Genomic DNA, 13,542 nt, shown 5'->3' on the forward strand with positions numbered 1-13,542 from the left:
ACCTAGAAAAAAATAATATACCTCTAACTCAAAGGCTTCTCAAATTTATAATGACTTTAATTGGTTTATGTGAATGCAGAAAACTTCTTTTGAATATTGAGTATAACTAATTTCATGCTTCAGAGTACAACCTGTGGAATACCAGAAAGAATTCCCTTGCTACATGTACAGCAATGAGTTGTTGGCTCTGTGTATTATGGTATTTTTTTCTTTTCTTTTTCTTTTTTTTTTTAAAGTGAACCACTAGGTATTAACCAAAGCCAATGGCAGAAACCTAAACCAAACAGACCAACATAGCTTGGCTAGGAATATCTGAAAGAAAACCAAGTTTTGTTTTTCTGGATATATGGCTAAGCATTGGTTTCCAACTGTATTTGTTAAAAAATAAAGGTCATATCTGGGCCAAAGTTTTCTACAAAACACAGGGAAAAAAGATTTATCTCTCTCAGCTCCCTAAATTCAACTCTCCTCTTTTAAAACTATGTTTTTCTTCTAAATTGTTGAATTTTATTTTTAACAGCCTAGTTACTATGGTCAGAATATGTCCATTGGTGGTAAATAGCTTTAAGAAAGCTATTTTGTTCATGCAACTTTATACAATCCATATTCTCTTCTTTTGGGATGGAAAATAATTATATTTAAGTAACCACAATAAAAAATTAAGGTTTTTAATTAATTTGCAGACAATATTGTTTGGTTGTTTTTTTTTTTTTTAAATATCTATTTAAAAAGGTAGTCATCCAGGCAAATTTTTGTAGCGTGAGAAACATCCTACAGTCTTAAATAATGGCTTTGCTCTTCTATATTTTGTGCTTGTTTCACATTCCCTGCCACCCCCAATTAAAGAGGATACAAAGTATTAACAGTGTTTATTAACACAATCTCTATTACTCAAACATCTGTCAGGTTTTAGAAAAGTGGCTTTGTAAAGTATTTTAAATGATAGGAGAAAGTGTTTATAGAGTAAAAGAATTAGGAAGAGAGCTTATCATAATAGATTTCCACGATACCTTGTGCTCTGTTACCTTTTTTCTTCCTATTGTTCTTTCACTAAGCAGATACAGAATGTTTCTCTCATGTCACTCAGTTCATGTACCTTAGCACATACCTCAATGCTCATTCAGAAGAATGACATTTCCTTTGGTTGATATATTAAGAAGATAGTTTAGGGATTGTTTTGTAATATGCAAAAGTTTCCTTGAACTAAACTCAGTAACAGATGCTCACCACTTAGGGGCTTGAAATGATATTCTTTCACCTTGGAAAAATTGGATTTCAGATTCAGGATCTGGTTGACTTTCTGATACTGTTTAGAACTTTTTTTTTTTTTTTGGAGGACTGAGGCAGAGTGTATAGAAAGGATGGATTTCTGAAAGAAAAGTAAATATAAGGAACCCTGCCCCCCTCTCCCCCAGCTGTGAAAATCTCTCAAAAGAAATTTCAGTGTTTTATAAGACCATGTGGTCATGGGGCTCATCTGGCCCTCTGTTCGATTTATTTTTTCATTTTTAAGCAAAGTAATTTCTATTATCACAGGTGCCATAACCCAGAGAACGAACACAGCTAGGAAAAGTTCCACATACTCACACATCGCGTGGTGGTTTTTTATTTGTTCTCTTGCTTCTGTTTGCCAGCCAAGTGTAAATAACAATACCAGGGAGTTTTTCAGGTGCACTTTCTAGGTCTATTAGATAGGGTTAACAGAGCAGGTGTTAAGCAGATGCAAAGTCAATATTAAGTCACTCTAGGTGATATTTTAGCTGGATGTCTAAAGGCTGCATTCTGGAACACTATTGTATTTTTGTTCAAATATTTGATAATTATATTCATGAGTAAAGAAGTATTTTCACTGGTTGCCCCATAAAACTCTGATTTCTGGAACCTGTAAAATAGGATTGAGGTTAAGCAACTCCTGGAATAGGGTTGCTTAACTTTTTCCTTCATTAAACATTCTCAGACTTGTAGGAAAACTGGATATTTGGCTGAGAAAGAATGATTAGATTTAGTTACCTGGAGGTGGCCTTAATTGTAGCAAATACAATTAAACTATGTTGTATTTGTAAAACAATCTTTTATATCCCCTGACTGTTTATTTAGGAAATGACTTACTAGCTGGATAGAAGGGAGTGTTTACTGCTCTATTTCTTTCATCCCTCACCGAGGTTCTGTTAGTATTGGCCTTTACCCATGTCACAGTTAAAATGAGTAGATTATTAAGTGTGAACATAACAATGGAAAGAAGGAAATAGGAAGCTAGTGTCAGGTAGATATTTAGGACTTTCAGATATGTGAGCCTGTATTGCTGAATATCGCCCAAATTTAGCTGAGCTATTTGTACATACAGAAGTGTAAAAGGTTTTAAAGATAAGAAAGAATAAACCTTTAGCAGAAAATATACACAGCTGATGTGGCTCTTTTCACAGATGTTATCATCATGGTGGGAGTTTTCTAAAAAATTGAGTAAGTTAGTATTGCCATCATTTCTTGGAAGTTTTTAACTAGTTAAACACTGTTTGAACCAAGAACTAGTTCAGCTGAGGAATAATGGTGAGGGGATGCATTCCTGTATAGATGGGCTCCTACCTTCAGTGCCATTCGGTGGTTTCCCTTATTTTAAGTGGATTCACAGCAGGGGATAAAAAGCCAGGCAGATATCTGTTATGAGATTAAGATGTGATAGCTGCTAATAGACAGCTGAAAAGGAAATTAAATATTTCTGCTCTAGATGGAGAAAATACTTTGTGATATTTTCCTGGGTGAAATTTTGGTAGAGAACTGACAGTTACCTCGGTTATTTGTATAATTATAAATGACATGTCTCTCCAAACTGTGACATTATTTCCATCACACATGCATAATTATTATTTTATTGAGTACTATATTGAAAACATTTTTTTCTTTTTCTCAGTAAAAAGAAACTTTAGAAGGTTTTGGTTTTCTTATCCATGAGATAAAATTTGCATGAGGAAATAATTGCTTCTTGAAGAACAACTTAGCTTCCAGAGTGCCTTTTTTATCATACATTTCTTTCAAAGTTTGTGGCACAGTGAGAGAGTGAGAATAAGAACAAAAAGAGTGAGTAAAAAGCAGCAGATCTTTACACAGCATAAATTCATCTCTCTGAAACTAACATCAAGCACATGTGGACCTATTTTGAAAGCAGTTTACTGGGTTCTAAGAGAAATACTGAATCCCTTCAGAAAGAACACTTGACAAAAACAGTACAAACGGTTTACAAACGACAGACCCATTGACTAAAAACCCTAAGTTTCTGGAAAACATAAGGTCTATTTAAGTTAATTTCCTCTCGTTTTCCAAAAAGCTATTATTGGTTTCAGTAAATAAATTCAGGAAATTGGTAAAGCACTTACTCCAGAAGGTAACGTTGCCACCATCCGCTATTTATCAGTAATTATCATGATTAGCACGTTTTTTCCTTGTCCTGGCGCTGTTGTGCTGCTCACCACTTCCCTCACATGCCTGCAGCCAGTTATGTTAGTAATTGTTGTTACTAAGTTTAAATTGCTTGTACAAACAAAACAGCCTAGTTGTTTTGCAGAGAAGTATACTTACCCTCCCTCCTGCTTACTCCATGCCACAGACACGCACACACACACACACACACACACACACACACACACGGCCCTTTAACACTGACTCTCCACCTTGGAGGTAAATCTGCTCATTTTTCATTGTGGTATCCTTTTCATGCAAGCCTAGATGAGATTATGCATTGAGATACAGAAAAATAAGTGGTAGTTCAAAGAACTGTCTTTGGTGAAGCTTGTTTTGTTTATTAGAGCAAAAAGTGAAAACAGAACTTTGGTTTTTCATGCAACCATATGAATTGTCATTTTCTTACCTTCATGAGCCACTGAGTGTTATTTTCCATGATGTTTTCAAGTACTTGCAGTCTCTGCACAGAGTCATCATAATCCAATGGGGCATCCCTCTGCACTGCATTAGACACATAGGAGCTAGAAGTAGAGCGGCAATTATCCATCTCTGGCAATAGGAAGGTATAACTGCAGGATCCATGCTGAACCTGATACTGCTTCTTCCCTATGGTGTCCAGGCTTTTCCGAAAGTTGCTGTAGGCTGACGCCAAGACAAGATCATAGCTCAAAGTAAAGAAAACAATCAGCCACATACTTTCGTTCAGGGAGAATGCAGCCAACTTAGCAAACTTCAGTGCACTTAGGAGTCCAGATCATTCATTTGTCCTCTGAAATGCTGTGCTATGCTGTCATGTGTAAAGTACACTCTTGACAGTCGATGGGTTCCTGCCCCCACCCACCTTTTCTACTAGCAAATTTGATTTCAAAGCAAAACAAAACAAAATGCTGCTTTCTTTCCAGTCGTCCAGTAAACGGTGAGATGCCAGCAGAAAGAACAGTCCTACTCCAATTGTGTGTTCTGGCTTAGCTTTACAAGTAAGCTTGGGTGTTTCTTCTGTTTCTCTGGAGCAAATTCTACAGTGTCGGTATCTGAATCAATCACTTTCCTTTCCTTATATGATAAGTTGATAAGAGCAGCCAGACATGTGTAGCTTAACTGCTCCTCCCTCTTGGCTTCTCCGTTATCTTCCTGTAGGGGGGTCACTCACAAGGCAACAGGAAAATCAGAGCTTACTGCTGTCCAGCCAATACAGTATGAGAGAGAAAACCTCTGGGAAAAACTGATCAATTACAGGACCCCTGGGTATTTTATAAGCACCACCCTAACAAAGTATTTCCTAAACTGAGCACCACAGCCCTGAAGCTGGTGTAATAGTGTTACTCTTCTAAAATGTTTTGAGTTTTTAATTTTGAAGTACAATGAAAATTCCTGTTTCCTCTTTTAAGTAAAAAGCTACAGATATATCAGGACTTTGGTTTATGTTAACTACTATAAATTAAAAGGAAGAAGTTTTGCTAATGTAAACTCTAAAAGGCCCACCCTTTCATAAGGAAAACAAATTGCCAAGTTATGTGAATTCTGAACCATGAGTGTTTTGCCTAAATATACTGAATCTTAATGTAAAAATATCATTGAAGGATTGGATCATTTTAGTAAATCAGTTTACATGGGTCAGTGACTTGGCCCTGACTTGGCCCTGAAAATTTTTGTTTGTTACCAAATTATATTTGGAATATTCAAAGTAAACTTGGAGATGCCTTGTTGAATTTCAATATACCATATGTGTTTATGTATATATACATATATATTATATAACATACATATAGCTTAGAAATCATATCATTTGTTAGGAGTAAAAGACCAAACATGCCACTTAAACATAGTAATTACTTTAAAAGCACACATACCACCCACACCATTGTGTTATTTGGGATACGCCTGGTCAGATCAACTCCTCTGTCACTAACTAATTGTATGATCTTGGGTAAATTATTCCCCTTCTAAGCTTCAGTTTTTCTCTAGCTATAAAATAAGAGAACTGGTTAAAAAAGATCTCTAAAACTGATCATTTTAATGCCTACCTACTTTGGGCCAGACACTGTACTACACTAGAGCTGCAGGTTTTAAAAAAAGAAAAAGGTTCCTTCTATCTTCAGAATTTTGAGGGTCAGTAAGTCTGTCCAGAGGCTGAAGGAGTAGAATATTTATTCCATTGTACAAGATAAACAATTGGGGATTTTGTTTTTGTTTTTGTTTTTTTTTTGTTGTTTTGTTTTTTTATCTTAATTAGATATGGAGTGTTTAGAAGCTGAAGGACTAACAGATTTGGAGCTTAGATTCCTGAGATAACTTTAAAGGACTAATCAGAGGACACTGAGGGTGGGGATGGGAGGGGGGAGCTCTTCTATTCTGTGAATTCATTCCCAACTTGTTTCTCTCCGAGTTATATCTGGAGAAAAGAGATAGTTGATTCTTCCAATTATTTGGTGTTTAAATCCTACTGAGTAGTGACGGCAGACACAGTTAGAGGATAACGTAGCTATAGGCAATTTCAACTTAAGGCATCACTAACTCAATGCTCAATTCACCTATATTCATCTCCCTTCAGATAGAAACACCTACTGTTAACCTCAAATGGGCTAAATTTGGATTGGTGACCCTAATTCAAAGACTCAGGTTTTTATTCCACTACCCCCTTATCATAGACCCCCAGGGGTGTGGAAGCTGCATTCTTGAGGTTACATGTGACCTTCTAGGTTCCCCACCCCTGTGTTTCCATGACTATTCACTGGAATCGTTACTTGTTTGTATGTGTATATACATATATCTGTATCTATCATTCTATATGCACACTCACATATGTATACATACACACGTTTATACATATTGTTCTATGATTAGGGGATCATAGATCAAGAACTGAAAGAGATGACAGAGTCCATCTAGTGTGACCCTCTCATTTTATGGTCAGAGAAACTTAGGTCCAGGGAAGCAAAATGATTTGCTCAAAGTCATACAGGTACTAAGCTACAAAGGAAGGATTTGAAATGCAGGTCCTCTGACTCCAAATCCAGTATTCTTTCCATTGCACTATCGCTGCCTCCTTATGTTGTATTATATTATATATATTAGGTTAGACGATATGTAGATGTGTGGGAGCGTATATGGTGAACACAATACTAGTCTCTTACTAGTAATTGGCAAGAAAAAAAGGAATAGCTACAAAGCCAGGTTTTCTTCTCTTCCCCTGCCTGTGAGTACAGTGAAGTTTCTGAGGACTTACAAGCTAAATATGCATAGTCCAGATCTCCTTCTGGTGTTCCATAAACTTGATTGTGGGGCTTGAAACTGGCAATTATCACAGAGAATCTGAAGTTATCTCCAGTGATTTGTTGATGAAAACTAGAGGCAGATGAGATTATAAAATTTAAAAATACTCCTTCTGACTTCCCCAATCAGTCCAGGCTGCATTGCCCAACAATTTTCTTTTCTCTAGCTCTACTCTAGCTTTGAGTTTTGCTATTTATATAATCATGTTTGTTTTCTCTCATACACTACATCTAGTCAGCTGTGATTTTTGGCTATTTCCCATTATCATTTGTAAGAACATGACCAAGTTCTCTCTGTGCCTTTTATTAGCTATTAGAGAGGGAAATCCAACTTGATGGGCTCTAAAGAAATAGCCATTCCTCAAAAGAAAGGGATAAGCTAAAAACAAGATTAAGTAGGAACCTTTAGCACCTTACCTCTTTGCTTTGGCTTCTTCTATATAAAGCAAAGTTACTAAAATGTGGGTTGTAATCAAAAAGAGGGGAAAAAATGGTACAGTGGATAAAGAATCAAGAAGACCTGAGCACATCCCCAGCCATATGTATGACCCTAGATGAATCACTTAACCTTTCAATGACTCAACTCTCTAAAATTCTTAAGTGCATAGCAGTTGCTGATCTGCATTAGTTGAGAGTTTCCTTACCAGTTCTGTAAACAAAGGGAATCACAGATTAGAACCCTGACACTCCTGCCTGCCCCTCCAAGAAATCGAAGGTGAAATAATTTAAGAACTAGGATTTTGTATCACAGGATCATAGATTTAGAGCCAAAAGGGATCTTAGAGATTCTCTAGTCCACCTCCTACTTTTTTACAGATAAGGAACTGAAACCAAGAGAGTTTAAATGCCTCATTAAAATACAGCTAGAGTTTAAGGTGGGATTTGATGTCCACTATTCCTGGGTCCAAGGTTGTCATTACTTGCTTAGTCTGTTATGCCATACTGCATTTTATGATCACAGAATCTAAGAATGGAACAGGACTTGTCTCTGACCTCAACAAATCGGTCATTCAACCCTTTAGATATTTGAGATTATCATGGCCTCTGGAAGTCTTTTCTTCTCTGAACCAAAGGTTACAAGTTGCTTCTCTATTGATCCTCATATGGCATAATCTCTTCCTCTCCTCATCTTGGCTGTTATCCTCTGATCCTCTTCCAGCTTTTCGGTACCCTTCCTAAAAAAATGTGGTTGCCAGAACTGAGCATGTTATTCCTCATGTGATTTGATCAAGGCAGAATTTAATCAAACTATTACATACTACCTCATTCTGGACCATATGTTTCTCTTAAGGCTGTCTACAGTAGCATTAGCTTTTTCAGTTTCCATGTCACATTGTTGACCCATCTTGAGCAGGAAATTCATTTAAAACACTCCAGATCATTTTTGCAGCAATTATTTTCTAACCATTATGCCTTCTGCCTGTGATTGTTAACGTGATTTATAGAACCTACATACAATTTCATTTTTTTCAATTTAATTCATTCTACTAATCTATTGAGACTTTTAAAAAAAATCTAGATTCTGCCAATATGGTAACTATTTCTCCCAGCAAAATTGACAAGAATGACTTCTATGATTTGGGTGAAGAATAGATTCTTCAAAAACCTTGCACTAGAGCTTACCATCCATGTGTCATCAACTCATCAATAACTATTCTTTGAGTCTAGTCAATCAAACAATTTCAAGTCTACCTAAATGCATTATTGCCTAGATCCCATATCCCTCCATTTTGCCAAACATAAGAGACTTCATTCAGTGTTTTGCTAAAACCAAATATATCATGTCTACCTGATACCTCAAGTACGATATACCATATCAACCTGATCTACTAGCCTATAAAACTGTCAAAAAAAAGAAAGAAAGAAAGAAAGAAATTTGGCAAAGTTTTGCTAATAAATGTTTAGCAACCAGCCCTTTAGGGAAAAATGTACACCCAACACATTTTTAGATTTAACTTCCTTTATTACCGTTTTCTTCATCTCTTTCTTAAGCCTAGAGGCAGTTAGCAAAATAATAAATCGAGTCCTTGTTTCCAGGGTACAAATGCTCACAATGGAAATTTAACAGTTAGCTTTCCCACACTGATTTGAACTGGCTTCAGCACATCACTGAAATTAATGAAGCTATGCTGATTTTTAGTGACCACTGCTACCCTTTCTATGCTGTTACAAACCATCCTTTTAATAATGTGTTCTACAATTTTTTTTCAGGAGTATACTGAGTCAGGCTTACTGACCTATCCTTTACAGGTTCCATCCTCTTTCATTTTTTGAAAATCTGCATAACATTTGATTTTCTCAAGTCCCATGGCACAATTCTTGTTGTCAAAGATCTCTGAGATTGGAATCACATCTGCCAATTCTTACAAGCCTATTGCTTGAACTAGATGTTATCCTACTGTCTCCTTATATATCTTGGATTTATACTTCTGCTAACCATTTTTATTCTTTCCTACTCAGTCTTGGAAGAGAAAATAGAAGCAAAATAAGCCTTGACTAGTTTAACTTTTTTACTGTCATCATTTTCCCACCCATAATGAACAGTAGTCTTATTCCTTCTTTGGTTCTCTTGTATATTACAGAACTTTTTAAAAAAAGTTCTCATTAACATTCATGAACAACCTCATCTTATTCTAGCTTGTATAGTTCCAGAAATCGTTCCGTTGGGGAAATACTTTTCTTTTATGTTCATCCTCAGTTATAACCTCGCTTCAGTCTTCTATACCTGTCTGTCTTAAAAATATTAGATGTGCAATGAAATGTCTAGACAGATGAATTGTTTTCTTTGGGCTTTTCCTTCTCCTCATCAGTAACTTCTGCTTGTGTATTCAAAATGTCATGCTTATGAGTTCCCCATTATTCATGGGTCAACTTTTACTGTAGGATATTAGGTCATTAGAACTTTTTTATCCTTTGTCTAAAAATTTAGAAATTTTCTCTCCCAGAATCTATGATCCTTGACAGACTATGTCAGTATCTGTTCTCCTTTAACATAAACAATATAGTATCTGCAAAGTTTATATCATTTCTACTTTAGCAAATAATCCTTTTATTTTTATTAGAATTGGGTTCATAATAATGGTTCTTTCACACTTCAAGGATAAAATAACCATTAGGACATGTCATAAAGTTATCTACTCTACTTTGAGAAACAAATGAGATGAAAGAATTCCAGCAGGTGTATGAATCTTTGCTGTTACCAATCACTACAGTATCCTACTTTAGCACCAAATTTGATATTTCCCAGACTTCTTTTCTCACTTTCCCTCTATCCAGATGTTTTAAAATATATTCCAGTTACAATACAATAATGCTTCTGTTTCTTTATCCTTTGATTCTCACTCATATGCTCTTCACTACATTTTACTTCTCAAGTTCCTGAATGTCTTCACATTAGCAGATCTTTTTAACATAAAATGCTACCTCACCATTTCGTCTTTATGTTCTTTTGGGGTAAGCTATTACATTTCATTGCCATTCTCTAATCTTATGTCCCAATGTACTAAGTCTCAGTGGTACCCAAAAATTCAAATTTGCCTCTTTGCATTAGGATCTCTAGTTCAACTCGTTTAATGCTTATACTTTTTGCATTTGTGTATAGATGTGGATTTTGTATATTTATATAGACATATGTATCTATATAGGTGCATGTTGTCTCTCTGGTAAATTGTAAGCTCCTGAAGGACAGTCTCTATCTTTTATTTTTATATCCCAAGTGTTTAACACAGTGCCTAACATGTATGACACTTAGTAAATCTTTGTTGATCAATAGATTTATTGATTATTTATGAGTCTCTTCTTGGATATTATTTCTCTGATTTACTGGTCTTTTACTCTCATGTCTTACCTAAGCCAATAGACCTGGAAGACCTATATAGACAATTCTCCTTCCCACTGTATTTTTATCTTAAAACCCTCTTGATATACTCCTACGTATCTTTTCTCCTGGTTGCTGCTCTGCCTGCCAGAGTTCTCATTGTAAATTTTGGTGGAGGGAGGCATCATTTTCCAATGAACTGATAACGTTGGTTGAAAACACATACTAGGATGCAAATCTAGGAGCCTCTTGGTCTTCACCTAAGATCAAGAAGGTCTAATTAGTCAATTATGCAGTCAGCCCAGCCTCAAAGTTTAAAACATATCCAGGTAGCCTAAATCATAAACAAAATTAATTTTTAATTGAAATAAATCCTCCTTCTGACTGACCTTCACAAAGCCCAGATGACAGAATCTTAGAGTTGAAATGGATATTAAAAGTCATCTAGTTTGAGCCATACCTAAATAAGAATCCTTTCCATAGCATCATTGAAAAGTGGCCATACATCCTCTGTCTGAAGTGTTTAGAGACCAGGAACCTTAACCTCTTAAAGTAGCCATTGCATTTTGGGACAGTTCCAGTTGTTAAGATTTTTTTTTTGGCTTGTATCAAGACAAATGGAATGTCTACATCTATCTGCATAACAGCTCTACAGCCATACTAGATCTGCCCTTTGAAATTGACTAGAACATCTCTCTTTCCATATTATAGCCCTTCAGATACATAAAGACAATTGCCATATCACCCTCAAAGGTTCTTTTTTCCAAGATAAACTTTCCTAATTCCTTTAATTAACCCCTGTATGGCCTGATCTAGTCTTCTTTCCATCCTAGTCATCATATCCTTGTCTCGGAAACTTTCCACCTTAGCGAATCAAAACTCCCCAGGGTACCACAGAGCCTTTCTATGTACATAGGTATCTTCCAGGTGATGAGGCAACCCAAGTGCATAACAAACCAACTGAAACTCAAGCGTTTATACGCTGAAGCATCACTCATATAGCAGGAGTGCCAAGTACCATTTGCCTTGGACTGTGGAAAGTGTCAAATGTATGGGTATTCTGAAATGATGAGGCTGTTATTTATATAACTTTTGATCTGGTGTCTTATAGAGTTATTCAAAATCAGAGTAATTTGTTTTGATAAATAGTGAGTTTCCCATCACTGAAGGTGTTCAAAAAGTGGCAAAGTAGATATATTATAGAGGAGAATGTATAGATATGAATTGCTAGTGATGACGTTAGCATTGCCGTGGGTATAGTGCCAAACCTGGAGTCATAAACTCATCTTCTTGAGTTCAAATCTAGCCTCTCGGTGACCCTGGGCTAGTCATGTAACCCTATTTGCCTCAGTTTCCTTCTGTATAATATGAGCTAGTGAAGGAAATGGCAAAACACTCCAGTATCTTTGCCAAGAAAACCCCAAATGGGGTCACAAAGAGACAGACACAACTGAAATGACTGCAACAAGAATGATGATATTCCACAGTGATACTGAACTCTACTTTAAAAGGGAGATGTTCTTATAATTGTTTCTTAAAAAGATCTCAATGTATTACAATAACAATAGGCTATGAAGAAGCCACTCATATTTATAAAGTATTTGGAAAATACTAAAAATTACTGAGTCAAATTGATCAATAAGCATTTATGGTTTGTTTATGGTATCCATCACGTGCTATATTTTTTTGTCTGTGTAATGACATTTCTGAGGCAGCAGGACTAATGCTCCAATGTTTTTCCTATGTTCTAAGTACAATCAGTTTAAATTATGTCATTTTTGCCCTCCGGTATCTATCTTGAAATGGTTACTATCAAATGCTTGTTTGATGATTCTAGCATTAATTTTTGGAAAGTGTGGTGTGCTGCTGTAGCAAGAACTCTAAGTTCCTAAATCTCCAGACCTAGAACTAAAAGTAGCACATGGTGCTTTGATTTCAGCAATTTGTAAATATGCAGTTTCATTCAAAATTAGCATATATTTGAATATACAAATATAATATTAGATATAAAATGAAAGCCATAAGGTACTTCAAAATATAGCCAGTGTTTGAGGTGAACATCATTATTCATTTTAAATGAAATATTTAGATTAACAAACTGCTAACAGTGTTGATACAAGATAAAAATCAGCATTTCAGCTTTTTTGAGTCCCCACAGTGATTCTTTTGTACATCCTATCAGAGCTTTTCATTACTATTTGATACAGGTTGAACCAAAATTGAAAAACTACAACGATTCAAAACAAAACAGTTTCATTCCTGTAAGTCTAGTTTATAGTACTGAAGCTTGGAATGCCAAACTTAAAATTATGTTGCGGACTTGGTTGAATCATACAAGCATGTTCATCAGACCCTGCACAAACACATTTTTTTTCCTTCAGTTTGGTATGATGGATGGAGCATTTGATAGAAGACTCATTCAAATCCTACCTTGGATAGTGGCAGTGTGATCCTTTACAAGTCACTGCTTCTGTGCCTCAGGTTCCTCATCTGTAAAACTGAAAAGAGTTGGACTTTATGGTCTAAGTTCCCTTCCAATTGGAACTCTGTGCTCCCTGATCTTATGAGTGTTGTGTTATGTGTTTATAATGGTGCCTTTAAGGCAATACTTACGGCCCTTGTTTAAGCTTAAGTTGTTTTAGAAGACAGAGCATCATTGCTTAGTACTGGCAGTCACCTCCATAGAACAGTCACACAGCCCTAGTGACAGAATATATTTTACTGCCAAAATCTTCTGATGACCTGTAATCATCTTGAGCTAAAGCAGCTGCATAATTATATAGAAGATCACCATGTTTGCCTTAAAATGTCATATATCTACACGAATCATAAACAGGAAGTCATACATGAAATACTCAAGTCAATTTTTCAATGAAGACTAAGAACAAATTTGGTTTATTGAATAGAAGGTATCAACTCAGGAAATTAAATTAATTTGGGTTAATTTGATTCGTTTTCAATGTTATTTTCATCTTCTTGCTTTAATAACTATTTTTT

The 13,542-nt window shown here is 35.7% G+C and overlaps 2 protein-coding genes across 6 annotated transcripts in view; one reads left to right on the plus strand and one right to left on the minus strand.

The window, feature by feature from the left end:
* ANGPT2 (angiopoietin 2) overlaps window positions 1–4,589 on the minus strand; it is a 68,535-nt gene extending 63,946 nt beyond the window's left edge. The window contains exon 1 of one of the 2 annotated variants that reach the window (XM_072634376.1): window positions 3,863–4,589. In XM_072634376.1, coding sequence (XP_072490477.1) covers window positions 3,863–4,150 — 288 coding nt within the window. In that variant the 5' untranslated portion in view covers window positions 4,151–4,589. Of the gene's footprint in view, window positions 1–3,371; window positions 3,479–3,862 lie in introns of those variants that run through there. The other variant, XM_072634378.1, reaches the window with a different exon arrangement.
* MCPH1 (microcephalin 1) overlaps window positions 1–13,542 on the plus strand; it is a 300,799-nt gene that overhangs the window by 196,356 nt on the left and 90,901 nt on the right. The window lies entirely within an intron of this gene.

Source organism: Notamacropus eugenii, chromosome 1, assembly GCF_028372415.1.
Source record: "Notamacropus eugenii isolate mMacEug1 chromosome 1, mMacEug1.pri_v2, whole genome shotgun sequence".
NCBI lineage: Eukaryota > Metazoa > Chordata > Mammalia > Diprotodontia > Macropodidae > Notamacropus > Notamacropus eugenii.